Source organism: Danio rerio, chromosome 18 (genome assembly GCF_049306965.1).
Source record: "Danio rerio strain Tuebingen ecotype United States chromosome 18, GRCz12tu, whole genome shotgun sequence".
Lineage (NCBI taxonomy): Eukaryota > Metazoa > Chordata > Actinopteri > Cypriniformes > Danionidae > Danio > Danio rerio.
Genome location: NC_133193.1, coordinates 27,224,784 through 27,244,061, shown reverse-complemented (window position 1 = coordinate 27,244,061; position 19,278 = coordinate 27,224,784). Strand labels below are relative to the sequence as shown.

At 34.4% G+C, this 19,278-nt stretch overlaps 1 protein-coding gene across 4 annotated transcripts in view; it reads left to right on the top strand.

Annotated features, from left to right (window-relative positions):
* sema4ba (sema domain, immunoglobulin domain (Ig), transmembrane domain (TM) and short cytoplasmic domain, (semaphorin) 4Ba) overlaps window positions 1-19,278 on the top strand; it is a 160,787-nt gene that overhangs the window by 123,826 nt on the left and 17,683 nt on the right. For all 4 annotated transcript variants that reach the window (XM_073929541.1, XM_021467698.3, XM_073929542.1 and 1 more), the window contains 4 exons: window positions 2,143-2,254; window positions 3,257-3,373; window positions 6,348-6,505; window positions 17,949-18,130. In XM_073929541.1, the coding sequence (XP_073785642.1) occupies window positions 2,143-2,254; window positions 3,257-3,373; window positions 6,348-6,505; window positions 17,949-18,130 (569 nt within the window). The remainder of the gene's footprint in view (window positions 1-2,142; window positions 2,255-3,256; window positions 3,374-6,347; window positions 6,506-17,948; window positions 18,131-19,278) is intronic.

Here is a 19,278-nt window from a genome sequence, read left to right as displayed (position 1 = left end):
ATAAATAAACATGTAAATAACAGGGTGAGAACGTGGTAGGATCTGAAAAACGTGGTAAAAATTTGGCGAGGAAAGGGGATGTTTGGGTCAAAATGGGCTTTTGAAAACACTGTCAGTTGGGTTTAAGGAAGGGGGTTGGTGGGGGTGTCGGTTGGTCGGTCGGTCAGTCAGAAGGTTGACAGTGGCCTCTGGTGGATTTCTCTGGTGGAGAGAAAGAAAGAAAGAAAGAAAGAAAGAAAGAAAGAAAGAAAGAAAGAAAGAAAGAAAGAAAGAAAGAAAGAAAGAAAGAAAGAAAGAAAGAAAGAAAGAAAGAAAGAAAGAAAGAAAGAAAGAAAGAAAGAAAGAAAGAAAGAAAGAAATTTGAAAAAGCGCACGCAACCTCTGGTGTACTTGCAAAAACTCCTTTTGTCGTTTTTAGCGATCTTCAGAAATGTAGACAGGGGTACGTATCAATAATGAGCCTGAGTTGGTTTTCTTTTAGGTGTTACAAGTTTAAGTAACCTGTTTCAGCTAAGCTAATGTGTTGGCAACTTTTAAAACACTACAGTTGCATATGTGCAAAAGTTTTGCATGTGTTTGAGCCAAACAGATTTACTGCCACACGTGTTCTCCAAATTTACTTTATAACATCAGTCACGTGTTTGAAATAACTTCTTTTTGTGCACAGATGTAGTTTCAAATCACAGAATGAGGAAGAAATTATTCTATTTCCTAGTATTTAATACAGTAATTAAGGCTATATCGATTAGCATTGCTGAACCAAAATACCTCATGATGGCTCAAAGAATTTGGACAAATCATTTTTCCCCACATTTATGTGTTAATTAGGGTTGCCAGGTTTTCGCAATAAAACTAGCAATAAACTATTCCAATGGCCAGTCAAAACTATCCCAATGGCTAGTCAAAACTAGCCTAAAGCTTGCCCAATGACAACTTGAAACTAGTCCATTAGTGTAATAATAACAACTCATAATAGTCCACCACTCATTCATAAACACATATTTAACATGACTGCATTATGCATTATACATGGTTTCTTTGAAAATGACTGTATATTAGCATTTATAAATTATTCTGTTTTCATAAAAATCTTCTTACTTTAAGATTGACAGAACAGCTTGCATGTTTAATTTCATTTTAAATGTAATATATTTTTAAAAATCTAAATTAAGCATTCCAGATTAAATTGTAAATCAACAGACTTTCTTCTGTAACTTACATATTCATTTGGAGGTATTTTTTAGCAAATATCCTGGAGAGTCCTGCTGTCTGTTACCATGGAAACAAAAACAACTGCATGTGCCCAGGTCTTGTCTGGAGCCCCATGTACTCACAAAAGTATACTTATGCAGTACAATGTTTTACTATCCTTGCGCAGTTTTTATCATTGGTAGAATATACAATTGGTAGAGTAAAATATTTTAACTTAACCATATAATAATAATGAAGGCTACATCAAATTGTTAACCATCGGATTAAAAAAACAACCTGCGTCAAGTGAATAAAACAGGCAAATTCCACAGGAAAATCACATTTTTTCAGTACACACAGGTCTTTATTGTATTATTGCTTGCTATATGTGTGTATTTATCCTCAAGGGCGCCCTCTAGCTTCTAATATGAATGAAACCAATATTATATTACGTGATCTATCCCTATTTTTGTTTAAAAAAATGTAATTATAAAAAAAGGTAATACTTCTGTTTGAAGATACACTGGTTTTTGAGGTTACTCAGTGGATACATATGAATCATTAAAATTATCATTATCACAATAAATACCGAAAAGCATTCCATATCCATCCCTAATTTGCTCATATCTATGTCCCTTATACTATGTCCCTATAAAGTCAAAAATGAAGAACAAGTCCATCCTGCCACAAACCTCCGTCCAAACATCCACTATTATCAGTATCCTTGGCCCACACACAGTCGATAGTACACACATCATCCCTTCTCTTTGAGTCTTTTCACTCTGTTCTTTCTATCTTTCTGGACTTATCGTAATAACATGATGTTCTGTTCAGCAAAATAAGGTCCTTGTTTAGATCTACGCAAGCAGTGAGCAGTCAGTATAGTCGATATAAGAGACAGTGCTGGCTGTCTTTACAAGATTGTCCTTGTGTCTTTTTTTTACCACCCAGAACACATCAAACTTTTCCCTGGTGCGCAATGAAGTGGGAGAAATAATGACTGAAGATGGTCGAAGCCGATGCCCCTATAACCCTGAATACAAGTCCACGGCCATCATGGCTGGTATGTGCTAGAAAAACATTGGTGTTTACAACGGATGCATGCATGAATGTATTAACCTAAGATGTATTCAGATGCATTCTTTTATTTATTTATTTATTTTTATAAATAAGATATTGCTGTAATTCAGTAACTATTGATATCCATAAAATAAAAATACTATGGTAGTCAGTGGTTACTGTTTTCCAACTTTCTTCAAAATATATTTTTGTGTGTGTGTGTGTGTGTGTGTGAGTTCAACAGAAGTATAAATCTCAGATAGGTTTGGAATAAGTGGAGTTATTAAATGATCACAGAATTGGAATTCAGAATTTTATTCTGAACTGTCTCTTTAAACTTGTTTCTGGAGGGCCAGTGTAAACGTGTTCTTGTTTTTACTTGCGTTCACATCTACCCAAGTAGAGTTCAAATGCCTAGATGTGTTATTGCTTTGCCTCTTTTATCAAGGATACACCAAAAGGTGACTTGTGTGAACTTGCAATGTACAGCAGGTATCCCAGAATGTATCTTGAACCACCAATGGCAGAAAGAAATGTGAAAAACAGTACCTTTATTGACACAAAATGTAAATTTTAGATCTTTTAGTGTGAGAATGTGGTTTAAAACTCAAAGCTGCTTTTTATTTATAAAGATTTTGAAAAGATTATTTGCAAATGTAAAGATATGACATCTAGATAGAAAGTGGTCATTCAGTGCTTATGTACTCCACTAAGAACAGCTTTACCTTGGCCAATAGCCAATGTTTGGTTTAATGAATCTATTATTTGTTCCCAGGTTTATTGTTGTGACAAAAAAAAAAAAAAAACAGTTAAGGTTTGCTATTAAGCAGGTCAAGTAAGGAGTTATAGTAACTTATAGCCAACAATACAAAGTGTTACTATTGAATAGTTTTAGTTAATAGCACTAGAATATATTTTTTTAAACCTATCTGTGCTAAAACGTTATGTAAAATGTAAAGTATATTTGCTAATTTGCTTTATTAATGTCTGTTTTTTTTTCCTTCAGATGGAGAACTGTATGCTGGCACTGTCAGTAATTTCCAAGGAAACGATCCCATCATTTACAAAAGTCTTGGCCAGGGCACAGCACTAAAGACTGAAAACTCACTGAACTGGCTTCAAGGTAAGAGCCATATCAACTATTTCCCCTTTTAATAGAAAGAATTCAGCAAAACTTTTATCATTTTTTTGCTGTATTTGAAAGCAAAAAGGTCCATATTAATCACTAACTTGCTACAGCTGAAAAGGTGCAAACATCTCTGACTTGTTTGTTTCCCTCACTGTTGTCACTCACAGTACATGTACAGTAAACAGCTTAGGAACAATATTTATTGGAAAACAGTATAGAAAAACACTTGACTAAATAAATATATTTTCCCAGAGATGGGTTGTGGCTAAAAGGGCTTCCGCTGTGGCGACCCCAGATTAATAAAGGGATTAAGCCGACAAAAAAATGAATGAATGAATGTATAAATATATGTTATCTCCAGATCTTTGTATTTAATGTTTATTGAGTGGCTATAAAAAGGTGCACGGTCCAAAGTGATACAATAGGCAAAGGTGATTAAATGAAGTCCTTATAATTCTTTTAAGCTCAAACATACTTTCTTTTTATATACATTGGACTTACTGTAAATTGTGTCTCACAAAAACAGTGTTTTTTTATACTTAATTTTGCTATATATTTTATAATTTTATATACACATATCATTTATTCACATTTTTGAATGGACAAACTTTTTAATTTAGTTTTTAAAATGTTTTTTTGTGCTTTTGTCATTTTTATCAGTTCCTTTTTTTGTAATTTCAGATTTATTACATCTATTTTTCACTCAATATAAAGAAGTGATTGAGAAATGGTTTGTGATTTGTAGTAAACATAAAGAACTTAATTTAAAGAACATACTGCAAAGCAAGCAAGTAAATAAGTGCCCTGAAGTACCACTGAGAAACCATTTTGTACAGTGGCCGGGAAGTGCAAAACAACATTTCAAAGTGTGAAACACTTTTACGAGGCTCGAGACAAATTTACATTTTGGAAAACATTTTTATCTATCATAAGACACAATTACACAGGAAAAACAAAGCAAATTTACATTTTAGAAAAATATGAACAAGATACAAAACACTTTTACCAGTCCCTAAATAAATTTACAATGACAGATTTTTTTACAGAAAGGGAATGTAGCACACAACGTAAGTGACAAAGTGAAAGGTGTTGTTGTCTTTGGTGGAGAGCGTGGTAAATTCATGTTGTGGAGTACATGATGTAAATAAAGTTTATGGTGACCGAACATGGACTGCAGTCGAAGGATGTTTTTCCTATTTTATGGCAAACACATGAGCAGCTTAACACAGTTTTGCTTTGCGTTAGGTTGGTGTTTGGAGTTTCTAAAGGACGCAAACCAGACGGAAACACCAGACATTATGTATCAATTTGTTCGATATTTTAACGAGGGCCATGCGTATGCTCTAATCGTAGGCATGATGTCAAGTCTACACGGTGTAAACATCTGCTTGAGGACTCTTAAAAGTAAACTGAACGAAGTTGGTGTTACGGTTTAACTAATGACCCTTTCCAGATGTAAACTATTCATGTTTGCAGATTGGCTCATTCATCACTTTTTTGAAGTAACAAAACATGCCCATACCAAATAAAGTGTCTTATTACTTGGTGTCAGTGTCATTGTAAACATTATTGATTTTAATATTTGTGTTACAGAACTGTATATGACCAAAATTAATGTCAAGAAATAATTATAATTTACATGTCATCAACAGGATTCGAACCCAAGTCAAAAAGTTCAGCACAAGTTTTAATGGACCTATCTAACTGAGCAATATTAATAGTCAACTAATGCTGTGCTTTGATTGGACTGTGTCTACAAAGTCACACATGACCTGATATTTTCCGGTGTGTGGTACATTCCACGTCACTTCCGATGTGTGGTAGATTCCCTTTCCGTAAAGAATCTGTCAGTGTAAATTTGTTTCGGGACCCGTAAGTGTTTTGTGTCTTGTTCATTTTTTTTTCTAAAATGTAAATTTATTTCATCCTTGGTAAAATTCGTTTTTCCTATGTTGTGTCTTATGTTGTGTCCATTGTGTCTTATGATAGGTACAAATGTTTTCCAAAATGTACATTTGTCTTGAGATTCGTAAAAATGTGTCTTAAAAAGTATTAAAAGTTAAATAAATTTATTAAATAAATCAATGTAGAGAAATTAAAGGCCCTTAAAAGTATTAAAAAGTCTTAAATACTATTTTGCAAGATAATTATTTTTATATCATTTTTGTTTATGCAATGTATAGTTGTATGCTCAAGTTTGCCTGGATTAAATCTGCAAATATTAGGATGCTGTGTAGTTTATGAAATCAGTGAAATCCTACTAGATTTGCTGCTTTGTTTACTGCAGTTACCGAGGCAACAGTATTATTTCTGCAGTTCTATAGGTGCCACCCTGCTGAATTGGCTAGATTTAACAGATTTTTATTCAGTATAGAAATAACGTTTTAGTTTTGGATTAATTTCTTACAGTAATATTTAGTTAATATACTGTAAGGTAAAATCTTGCTAGTGTTTCCGGTTGAAAAGTAGTTATAAGGTCTTAAAATGTATGGAAAGAGTCTTAAAAAAGATCTTAAAAGCCATTAAATTGAACTCTTTGATTCCTATATATACTCTGTTCACATTTTGTAATGTTGTTTTGCACTTTCCAGCCACCGTAATTTTGGCACAAAAACTAATTATCCATGTAAAGCAAGCCTAGAGAGAACAAAACAAATCAATTTAGTGTGAGTTTTTACAGTCAAACCCTTCTCGCTTTACTAAAGAGGACTGAGTAACAGCTTAATATTTTGCCATAAGTGGCAAAGTTGATGAAAGCCACGTATGCAAAATCAATACAGAGCACTTTGATAGTGTAACAAAAGATCTTCTGTTAGTAATTACAACGGAAGATTGTCATGTAAAAGGAGTTTCAGGTGAACCAGTAGCTATATTTAAGATGTAAAATCCACATTACTTACAAACACTGCAGTCTCGCTGTACGGTCTGCGGCTTGGATTGACATTTGTTTTTATTTTTTTCCCCACAGACCCCGCTTTTGTGGGCTCAGCCTACATTCAGGAGAGTTTGCCCAAAGGCAATGCAGTGGGCGATGATGATAAGATTTACTTCTTCTTCAGTGAAGCAGGAAAGGAGTTCGATTTCTTTGACAACACTATTGTGTCACGCATCGCTCGCGTGTGTAAGGTGAGGAACATTTCAGCGTAAACACAATGTCAAAAGAAGCTGAATGAGGGCCTTTCTCCCTACAGCAACAACCAAACTGCATATATGTACACACACTTATACACCCCACAAAGAAGTGAAAGTGAATACATGCCCTCATATGTATGTGCGTGTTAATATTAGTGCGCAAATGTGGGACAGAGAGAGTGAGTGTGTTCACATGGTCGTGTGATCGCTTCATGGGTCACACCAAAGTGAGAGAGGTCCACTGCCTTTCAGAGAGATTAGGAGGCTTGTGTTTCAAAGACACATTCCTCAATGCAGAGCGCTCCTTTTACTTGGTCCGACTCCAGTTCTTATCAGTGCTCAGCAAATATTAGCATTCATCCATCGACTTGAGGGGCCGGTGAAAATACACATTACACACACACATGCATAAAACACACGTCACTTGCAGCTCTTTTCAAATGGGTGAGGAGTGAAACAAGTGGCTCTTCAAGAGTCATTGCTTTAAATGATTCAATAAAGTGATTGATTTATTTAGAATAAAAAAAAATCTGTTTGAGTGAGTTGTTCAATTATTTACTCAAACCATACGGTTAATTGAATCATTCAAGAAAAAATTAAGATATTTTATGACTCATTGAACCATTGCCGCAGTCAATTAGGTCAGAAACAGATTCACTAAATGACACCCCTATTAAGGAGTCACTGGATCATTGATTAAGTTGATTTGTATAAATGATCATTACAGGAATAAAACAGGTGATTCTTTATGACATTGAATCACTGCCTCAAATTGTTCAGACTAACCACTGATTTACCCAGAAGTGAAACAAGTATCTCTCTGCATGTGGCAGTTATTGAACTGTGCACTCAAACACTGAATCCACTGAATAATTTTATAAAAAAAAGTTACTCTCTTCTTCAAACCACTGATTCAGTCATTAAATCACTGATTCAGTTCAATTCAATTTAGGATCTAAACAGCTGTCTCTGTATTTAATAAATCATTGAATCACTTCATCAAATGGTTTAAATGTAACTGAATTATTCACAAATGAACTAAGTAACTGTTTGCACTGTAAAAAAAAATGTGTTGCCTTAGTTTGTTTTGTTAACTTTCTAATTATCTCAACTTACATCAATCCAACTGACTAAAATTTTAAAATAAACTTTGTATTACTTAAAAAATGAGACGAAGCAACATTAAAATATCTGTTATCTTGACGTTTGTCATTTTTTTACAGTGTATGAGTCACTCAAAGGATTTGTACAAACCATTGATTTATTTAGAATCTATGTGATTGTAATCTATGATTGAGAAGGGCTCTATTTTAACAGTCTAGGTGCAAAGTCTAAAGCACATGGTGCAAAAGTATCAAGGACGTGACCGAATCCACTTTTGCTATTTTAAGGAGAGAAAAACACATTTTGTGCTGCAGTGCATGGTCTAACAAGGTTGTGCTTATTCTCTTAATGAGTTATGGGTGTGTTTTGAGCATAACGTTCATTAAACCTATCAGAGTCTCATCTCACATTGCTTTTAATAGTCAGTTGTGTCAAGCCATGGCGCATTTGCTATTTACATGGCAGGGTTTAAGAGGTGGGAAAACTGAATGCTTTAATTGTAAGAAAACAGTCAAACAGACCGCAGTGCAAGAATAAAGAACGAGTCTCCTCCATTCTGCCTCTTTACTTTTACTTTTTAATCCCTTTCTTTTGTAGAATAAGGAAAGTGTGGTAACTCACTCTACTGAAGACATCCATTAGCCTACATATTTAATTTTGTATGTTAAGCTGAAAGATTTGTTTTAAACTTATTTCTAAATTCTGTTATAATTTCCTGCAAATGAATAAATTTACATTAATAACGAAGTGTGGTCAAAAAACTGAGATATATCCAAACACACGTCCTATTCTTATGCCTAATATGGTTCAAAACCCAACAGGTGGACAAAGCTTGTTTTTGTTAAAACAAATATAAATATCCATATAATAAATAATACTGCTAAAAATAATAACATTATACAAATGCAAATTGTTATAAATAAACTGAAAAAGCCCTTCGAGATAAGGTAGTGGTTTTTATATTTATGTAGAGAATAATAATTTTTGTACCATTTTAATTCTTATTTTTTTTTATATGTACAGATATTTGTGAATTGCTGTAAAGCCTTTTGTATATTAAGCAATGTGTAAGCATTGCACCTTCATAGGTGCATAACTAACATGCACTGCACTTGACTTTAGACCAGCTTTCAGTTGGCCAGTGGCGCAGTCTGTTTCAGTTCCTCAAATTAGCAACACGAAAACAATGCGCCTTAACACACCTCCTTCATAGACCAGGACACCCATGAGTCCAAAAGGTGGTGCAAATGGATTTGCTATTTAAACAATGTGGCGAAAAACATGAAGATTACTGTTGCACTGGTCTGAAAATAGCAACAAATAGCGTCATACATGTCTTGTGCCTTATTTAGCCAGGTCTATAATACAGCCCAATAAGTTGAGTCATCTATGAATAAAACAAGTTAGTCTCTTTATTAGTACACCATTGAATCATTCACACAGTCAATTCAAACAACCAATTTCACACAAGATAATCCCCTGTCTGAGAGAATTATTGAATAATTGATTACACTATTTCCTTCGAACCACCCCTTCTTTTAGGATGAAAACAATCACACTGCGAGTTGTTTAATTATTCCCTCCATCGATTTATTTGAAACATTGATTCAAGAACATCAGACAGCTTTTTTTTAGAGAAGCAGAAATAGACCAACTAATTGTCCAAAACTTATTTGAGTGTTTCATGAAAGACAAACATTTTTATCGGAAATGTTATTCTGACAGTACTTACACAATCCAGAGTACACAATTTTAAATTGCTGTCAACTGAGAAAAAAATTGCATCCAGATGGTGTCTTTAAAGACTCTACTAGCTATGACTAGCTGTGCTACGTATGCTAACTTTGGCTTCTTGGTATTTTCAAACTTGGTGATGACAGTGACGAATAGAAACATTCACCGATTGCCATGTGGCTCATTCACGAAGGCTTTTCGAACCAGCTTCACTAAGCATAATTAACTAATGCTTTCCGTTTTCACATCAGCTAATTTACCAAGTGGCAGCCGATAGGAGGTTCACGCTCTCCTGTCTTCCTGCCTTGTAATATGAATTATCACACAGGCTGCATGAAATGCCTCCTGACAGTTAAATAGTTGCCATGCCAGGGGAATGTGGCCTGCTTATTTGCATCCAGTACCTTAAACATTATCCCAGGTTCCCTTTTTAGCATGTCCCATATTCCCTGTGCCAGATCCACTGGAGTTTAAATGCATGCATTTTCACGGTATTGTACTTTATCTCATCTTATATAGTAAACAAATGTAATGACTCCTGCAAAGCCCATTAGTTGACTTAATTATTGTGTGTTCTGTGATGCAACATGCAACAAAGTAATGAACACAGCCCAGTGCGCAAGTCCTTTCCTATCACATCTTTGCCTTTTCTGAAATTTAATTTCCTCTGCTTGTGCTCTTCATCTCAAAGCAGTGTGTTTGTGCGCAAGGGAGTGATCTGAATTTTAAGAGAGTCTTTACGTTGCCCTGTCTGACCCTGTCTGATCTGAATGCTGCATGATCGGGGTGCAACATCTGCAAGATTCATTTGCCTTCTTGTCTTGCTTCTGAAGTCTGAGAACAGCGTTCGCTCGCTCGCTCACTCTCGGATTTTGGTTTCTTTTCTTTTTGACTTCTATCTCACCTCCAATCAAGTGTCACTTTAATATGGATGCTGGTGCACTTTTGCACTGATGACCATGTCAAATTCCAGTGGAAACTGTGATGCATGTCAGCCTATCCGTTTACGTTCTGCAACAGTTCATTATTGTTTCAAGATTCTTTCAGAGTAGCGCCTGGGGTTTGGATTTGAAAGCGTACCATATCGTTTACACTCAGAATGACAATGAGCAGAAGCTGTAATCCTTTGATTTCAAATTTGGAGTGAATGGCAAATAGTATGTGGAAGCTGGTGCAGTGCTTTCCTTGGATTAATTAGACTTTCAGGGTAATTACAAGCAAATATTATATATTTACAAAATTTTTTGTCATTTTTGGCTTTATTATGACAGGTCAGTATATTGACAGAAAGTGAAGATGGAGAAAGAAGGGAAAAGTGTGCGATTCAGGAATCAAACTCATTGAATTTTTCATTGATGTCTGGAATGTTTTACTCCAAAAAGATATTTACTAAAGGCTGGCTCACACTGTGCAATTTTTTTTATATATATATATAATCCTGAATGATAGTAGCATGTCAGACTGCACGAACATGGCTCCCATGTCACACTGTAAAATCTCAGCTGTCATAAAGTCAGACTGAACGACAATGAAGAGGAGCCAAACATGAAAGAAAACTTTTGTTTGAGTTTGACGTCATCCACCAGTGACACTTTCATTATCCTGTGTTCTGAAATGATTCCTCACAGCAAATGTAAACAATCTGTTGTGGTAATTTTGCACATAGTGTGTCAATAATGAAACCTGAAAGAAAAAAAAAAACAGTTTTGACATTTCCCCCGCTGTCATTTAAATTGTCGCATGGATTGCGTCATCAAATTCTGCGCTCCTATTAGTTGTCACACTGCAGAAAAGTGTCTGAATCTTCTGACACCGCCAGAGCTTCATCTGAGGAAAAATCTGATCGCAATGAGCACTAAGCGGCTGTCTATGAACATGTCAAACCATTGATTAAAGATCACTGATTTTAGCCAAGGAATTTTTTAGGGAAAAAAAAAATCCCAAATTTGTCTGAATGACAAAATCGTGGCTGAAAACTCACAGTGTGAACAGGGCTTTAGTCAACTAAATTGTCGTATTGGCTATTCAACATTGGCTATTCAACATTAACTCATTTATTAAGCAGAATGCATTTGATAAAACTTCTAGTCACAGATTAGCTTAGTATTTTTATATGATGTAGTGTAGAATAGGGCTGGGTGATAAAATAGGTATCGATATTTATTTAAAAAAATGATTCTGTATGTAGTTTCATTAAGAAGGCTATAGTTTTGTTAAATTGTGGCTGCTGAGCGCGCGCCTTTTAAGCAGTGCCACTAAGCTTAGAGTGTAAGTTTGTAATTTCCAATGAAGGCTTATTATGAGAGATGCCAGGGGAGCGTGAGCGCAAAGCCAGTTATAAATGGTCAAGGAATCCACACGCTTGTCACTTCATGTCAGAATAACAACACATGCGAATATGAGTGCCGTATAGCAGCAGTAAGGAGATTGTAAATTAAAAAAAAGGATTTAAGGATGGCGCCAGAGTGGCTTTTTGGTTTCTTTTCTTGTGCATCACAACCACTAGTTCCCCATCTGTAAGATTTTTTAGCATAGGGGCTAATATAGTCGTTCAACTTCACAATTTGTAATGCTGCAATATGTATTTAATTAATGATGGCTGGTTCCTTTACTTGAACGCTCAGATTTGATTATCATAATTTGTGTTGTTGACAGAGTTTGACAGAGTCATTATTATTTACACCTTAAAGCTTGCTTTGATTGTTCAGTATTTACTCTTTGCACACACTTTGTAACATTTTATTCATCAAGTTTATGAGTCTCTTCAACACTTATGTTTAATTTATTATGAAGAGATCAGATATTTTGTTTAAATATTTTAGTTTTTGACCATTAAAACTATTTGCTTTAGTAATGTTGGTAAATTAAAATAAAGTGGTTAAATAACCAAAAAAATCCTAATATTCCTAAATGTACTGTTAAAAATGTTCAATAATTATTGATATCAAATGATATGAAACATGATATTGTAATAATTTTATTTGCAATATCGCCCAGCCCTAGAATAGAAACAATACGATACAATCTTTATGACCATCATGGATTATTGAGAAAAGTACAGTAGCCGAGAGAGCTCAATCACGCTCCAAGTAAAAAAAAAAAAAAAAAAAAAACACTAACACTTACAAATTAAGAAAACATCTTTCACATTTTGACAACACATGCAAATTCTCACACATGCAAATGTTATCAGAGGACCTCTCAGATCTCTGACAACAGCGCCAACTCTAAAATGGAAACAATTTTTAGGGTCCCCTGACACTTTTTGAGCTATTTGTAACACATTTCTGAATTTGCATGTGTGTGTGTTGTCAAATTGATCAAGATGTTTTCTCAATTTGTTAAGAGTTTTCCAATTTGCATGTGATTTTTCAACTTTCAGCAGTTTGACTGAGATCTCCACAACACACCATAGCTCTAAAATTGCTCTAAAAATAAATCGTTAAGAAATAAAAGAATCCACAGAACAACAATAACATAAACTAACAAAGAAACTGTTTTGTTGGAATCAGTTTCAAGGCATTTCTTCCCCCAGCAAATGAACAATAAAAATATTGATTAGCCCATCAGAATCCATCCTGATTTTAATAGCTTGAGCATTTAAAGGGGCAGATGGCAAAACTCTTGCATGCTCTTAGATGTCTTCCAACCATATGCAATGCTAAAAGATTTCAGCGAAAATACATTTGGACGTCCACACCAGATACAACACATAAATAATAAAATTGCATTAAAGGATTTTTTATTCTTGCCCCAACCCCAATTAGGGCTTAGCTTTAACATATTTCAAGGAAAGGATCTTGGGAAATCAAACTATTAAATTACCTATTTAATGATGTAAAAAGCATGTGGCCTTCAGATGTAGTTTCACATGGCCAAAACTCTGCTGTTCAATGAATATAGGAGTTTCCCTTTAAAAGATTTTATTGGAATGTGTTGTTGCCGTCCTGCTGGTAAAGGAAGGCGTTGCCCTGCGTGCTGGATTACAATAATATTATAATTAGAGGAAAGCTGATTTTCTTTGGAGAACAGCTGAGATGGATGAATAAATATGGTGCTATGGGGAGCTCTGCTTTACGTACCTCTGGCTGTCGTTCAGGCCATGTGTACTTCACATTTGTCTGTTTCTCTGTCCTGCTTTCTTTGCACAAACATCTTGGCTTTAATTTTATCTCTCTAGTCATTTGTTTTTTCAGGTGTTCGTATGAAGTTCAGCTTGAAGCTGCCTTAAAAAACCAAAAAAAAATTTAGTTGATTCATGGTGTGGCTTTGTTCTTCTTTACCTGTGTCATAGGGTTTATTATCCTGCATCCCTTTTTTTGTAATTTATGATTTTCTAAATGTCTTTTTCTCTTTAGATCATGTTGGCTATTCAGTTTTAAACTAATATTTGTGTTACATTTAGTTCAACTTGTCTTCGGCAGTTCAGTAGTGTCTTTGTAGACATACATGAGCACCAAATTTGGCTTGAACTGAAACGCATATAAGAAAGGTTTGTTTATGAAAAGAAGATTTAGACTTATAATCACAAAAAAAGCTTTTTTTTTTTTACTTAAAAGTTTTGTCTGGTTTCTAGTATAAATATCTGTAAATACCTCAATTAGGAACCATTTTATTGACATGTAAAAAATAAATAGTTTTAATTTTTAAAAAGAGTCAAAATTAAGCAAGATTTTCATTAAAACACGCAAAATAATCTGCCAATGGGGTAAGCACAATACGCCTGTTTTTAGATTATTTTGCTTACTCCACTGACAGAATATTAGGTAGTTTAAACCCTTTAACTGTCTGCTCTCCCAAATGGTTGACCATGTTTTGACTGTTTTAAGTAATGACTGTTAAAGTCATTTCAAAAATGACAGTTTTAAATAATGGTTTACACACATAGCATTGTTAGTTTACAAAACAAAAATCTAGCAAACATAATCCTGTTGCACTACTACACTTGATTTTGGTTTTATTGTAAAAAAAACAACAAAAAAACAACAACAAAAAAACAAGAAAAGATGTTAAATGAGAATCTTCTGAATTGTCTGAAATATTTTCTTTCTTGAATATTTACACACGTCATACTTTCAGATTTTCCATGGTATATGTAATAATTCCAGTACTTTTACCATAAACTGACATATTCTAACCATTTGGTATAGGTTGATATTTTAGAAATTATGGGATGTGTGTTGAAAGTTATTTAGTAAGTATAACGTATATAATACATATGTATATAAAACAGAAGGTAGTGCTGTTGCCTCACAGCGAAAAGGTTGCTGGTTCGAGCCTCGGCTGGTTCAGTTGGTGTTTCTGTTTGGAGTTTGCATGTTCTCCCTGCATTCGCGTGGGTTTCCTCCGGGTGCTCCGGGTTCCCCCACCCTCCAAAGACATGCAGTACAGGTGAATTGAGTAAGCTAAATTGTCTGTTGTGTATGAGTGTGAATGAGTGTGTGTGTGGATGTTCCCCAGAGATGGGTTGCGGCCGGAAGGCCATCGGCTGCGTTAAAACGTGCTGGATAAGTTGGCGGTTCATTCCGCTGTGGCGACCCTGGAATATAAAAGGGACTAAGCTGAAAAGAAAATGATAATATATGTCATTTTAAAACAATAAATATATTATATATATATATATATATGTTATGTATATATGTATATATATATATATATGTTATTTAAAAACATGGTACCCCTACTCTAAATAAATATCTGGTCTACTAGCCATCAACTGAGGGAGGAGGAATTTAAAAACCTAATTGCTTGAGATAATTAATGATAATTAATTCCTATTTCTTACACACCTGGGAACAAAATATCGATGACCTGATGGTAATAATTGAAAGGTGTTTGATAAAGGATGTCTCTCATCATTGACATTCATAAAAGTCTTATTTATTACTCTCTCTTTGTATATACTATCAGCATATGCATAACAAGACTTGCATAACAAATCAAATTTTTTTGCTTGTTTTGAAAATGCTTCTAAATTTATGAATGTTTGGATGTTTGGACTAGAAACAAGACAAAATCTCTAAGTAAGAAAGGCATTCTTTGCATTGTACAACATGTATTTTCTTTTTCTTTTCTTAAAGAGATAAAGTCCTCACCATTTACTCACACTCAAGAAGTGTCTTTCTTCTGTTGAACACAAAACAAGATGTTCTAAACTAAGAATGTTGGGGGGGGGGGGGGTGTAAGGAGCCACAGACATTTAAAAAAAACATTTAAAAAAAAAAAAAAAAAACACTATTAAAGTCAATAGCAGTTTTTTTTTATTTTTTATCACAACTATATCTTCAACAGAAGAACCAAACAACAGGTTTGAAACAAATGGGATGAGTAAATGATTTTTTTTTTGGTAAAACTATCCATTTAAGTATTATGTTACATTAAAAGCAAAACAGATGCATAACTTTATCCACTAATGGGTCAATTCTCATAACTGGCTGTTTTCTCTTCTAACGGACATTAAATCCTTAAATTATCTTTGCTTATAAGAACCAGAGTCAAAGCCTTCCTCAGGGCCCCAATCAGAAAAAACACATTGCTCTACTCACTTAATGCACAACATGTGATAGAGGCTGCAGTCCCTGTCCAATTCTAAATCTTTACGTAAGAGAGTATGTAACAGATTTCGCTCAATGTTGATCAGCCTTTCCATTGGCAGATGCTCCAGTTTGTTGGCACAGTCAGCAGCCTTTAGTTCCCTCTTGTGGTCAAAAATTGTCATAACAAGTCTTTGCATAATATGTTCATCTTGTTGCATTCACACTTAAAGCTTAACTAAAGATTTCATGGGAAACAAATTATTTTAGCCCAATAAAAAAGCTTATTTAACTTTTTTTTTTTTTTTAAATCAGTTGAATTTTAAAGTGTTATATAGTTTTTTTTAAATTATGAAATATAAACATGTTATTACTTACTGTAATATTTATTCTTATCGAGTTAGTATAGATAAGTAATGATATTGTATGAGGTAAACATTATTACTAATGTTTTATTATTAATTAGGTATCACTTTATTTTAATGGCCCCTTAAGCGCATTTTGTTGAATTTAAGTTACATTGCATCTACATGCCAACTAATTCCCAATAGATTATAAATAGACTTTTAGGTTTGGGTTAGGGTTGGAGTAAGTTGACGTACTTAGAAAGTATCTTATAATAATTAGTTAAATGTGTTGAAGGAGCAGTATCAACAGATATTAAGCAAACAGTCTACTAATACTTAAATGAGGAGTAATTGGCATGTAGTTGCAATGCAACTTTTAGTCAACATATTGTGCCATAGGGACCATAAAAATAAAGTCTTACCATTATTTTTAGTTACTAAGATATTAAGTTTAAGTGCATCTATGACAAAAAAAAAAAATCTACTTTTGGAAGCTGTTTAGACAGAAATGTGTGTAGGTATAGTGTGTCCACAATCAAACTAGACTGACATAAACACAATAGATCTCTTTTTTATTTTTTATTTCCTGACAGTAAAATAGGATTCTATTTCCTCCCATTTTGAGGCCCACTGCAATGTGATGTGGTTCCTCCACCCTCCGAATCGTTTGGCAGATATATTAACATGCCTCTGTAGTAACGTGTATAATATCCACAAGACAGAACGTGTGCAAAGCAACTGGGATTAAATAATTACCTCTCTCTGCTCATCTCATATGAGTTGTACAAGTTTAAAACATTTTTAAAACAGTGCAAGTTTGTAATAAATACAGTAAAATCACTTTGTAATTCATCACCACAGCAGCATATTTCATATATCAGTACAATTATAAAAGACGACGCTTCAATTCCGGTTTGTGGACAGGTTTATTTTGTACATTTACATAACGGATGTCCATAAAGCAATGCATATTAACATGTATCCTGTCACATTTGTTGCGCAAAAACTAAACGCTTGTGTGTGTGCACTCATGCAAACTGCATAATAATATTGTGTGTGACTCATCATTGAAGAAAGGCTTGATTTAACAGTTGGGAAAGTTTCTGATGTAGTAAGGGAGATGTGCTTAATTCTTGTCTGTCACTGTGCTGTTTATCTACGTAACGTGAATGATACAGAGATCTCTGGCACTGGGAATGGTGGGCGGGGAGAACCAGCTTATTTGCATTAAAGACATAGGCCACAAAAACAGCTAGAATGTTCAAACAGCTCAAATTTCCCAGATTTAAAAAGGTATAATAAATAATCTGATAGTTATTTTGAGCTGAAACATTACAGACAAATTCTGGAGACACCAAAGACTTGTTAAATCTTGAAAAGGGGTTAAAGAGTTGCCATTTAAACAGTTGCTAAAGCGAATGAAAGCTAAATATAAACGTTTTATGAGTAGTGAAATGACAAGCACATACAATTACTAAAATTGAAATTATACCGAATTACACAGTAACATTGAGCTGTGTTTTTGTGTTTATTTGTAATTAAAAAAATCTAATTTTAAAACGAATATAAAATTAATGAAATGTTACATTACTAAATAAAAGCTAATCCAATTAAAAAATTAAGAAATACTGCACAGTGAAATCACAGAATTGTATAATAGTAAATATTATAATATAACAGTAAAATAACCCTTATTTCTCTATCTATGTATTGTCACAGGGTGATAAAGGTGGAGAGAGGGTTCTTCAGAAGAAATGGACGACCTTTCTGAAAGCCCAACTCCTGTGTTCACTGCCTGACGATGGCTTCCCCTTCAACATCATCCAAGACATGTTTGTACTGACGCCCAGCAAAGAAGACTGGAAGAAAACCATGTTTTATGGAGTCTTCACCTCACAGTGGTAACATATTACGCTTTATTATGCTACAGGATGTTTGTGTTACTTAAACCTTTCAGAAAGAAATTCAGTTTCCATTTCAGTTATTGAACCCTGCCTGGCACTCAACCAGACTCCTTTTGCTGTACTTAGAGTGGGAGTTGTGGCTATTGATTGGAGTGCATTAACATAGGAGCAAACCATACAGGACAGGCAGGAGATGTCAGCGAGACTCAGAATAGCCTACGCACCTGTTATGTTAAAGACATATTTGCATTTTGTGTTCAGTCTGATTTTTGAGGGTCTGTAACTGTGTGTTTAAAGGGACAGTTCAACTAAATATTTATTTACTCTCTGTTTATTCATCCTCAGATAATTATAAACTATAGGGTAGCACGATATATTGCTTCAGCATCAAATAGTACATTGTGAATATCTGCAATAGTCTCAATGTGGGATCTGAAATATTGAATTTATATGTTGGGATTATAGTTAAGCACAAGCCATAACTCAGAAAACAGGGGATTTGTGGAACCACTGCAGAAGTATAGGAGCGTGAATGTTTATTATTCGCATGTGTTTTAAACCCTCCTGTTGTCTTATAACTCTATATACACCATTCATTCACATCGCCAATTTAGACAGCATATGTTTTACACAGCAGATACCCCTCCAACCCTAACCCAGTTCTCGGAAGCATACATATGCTCTCACATTCACACACTAAGGCCAATTTTGTTTACCCAATTCACGTACACTGCACGTCTTTAGGCTATGGGGGAAACCAGAGCACCCGGAGAAACCGGAAACCAGAAACCCATGCAAACACAGGCAGAACATGCAAATTCCACACAGAAATGCCAACTGGTCCAGCCTTGACTCAAACCAGTGAACTTCTTGCAGTGAGGTGACAGTGCTAACCACTGAGCCACCGTGATACCCCTGATTATAGTTTGTTTATTATATTTTAAGCATGATTCACTCCCCTACAAAATCATTCCAATCAGTCTAAATTAATCACTTTCCAAATAGAGCTATTTAATTCATTTGGTGAAATTGTATTCATATTGCAATAAAGTCAGATAGCAATATCGCATAATGCAGAAATAAAATATATATACAGTTGAAGTCAACTGTAACTAGGCAAGTAGGTTTTTATTCTAGCCAAAGAG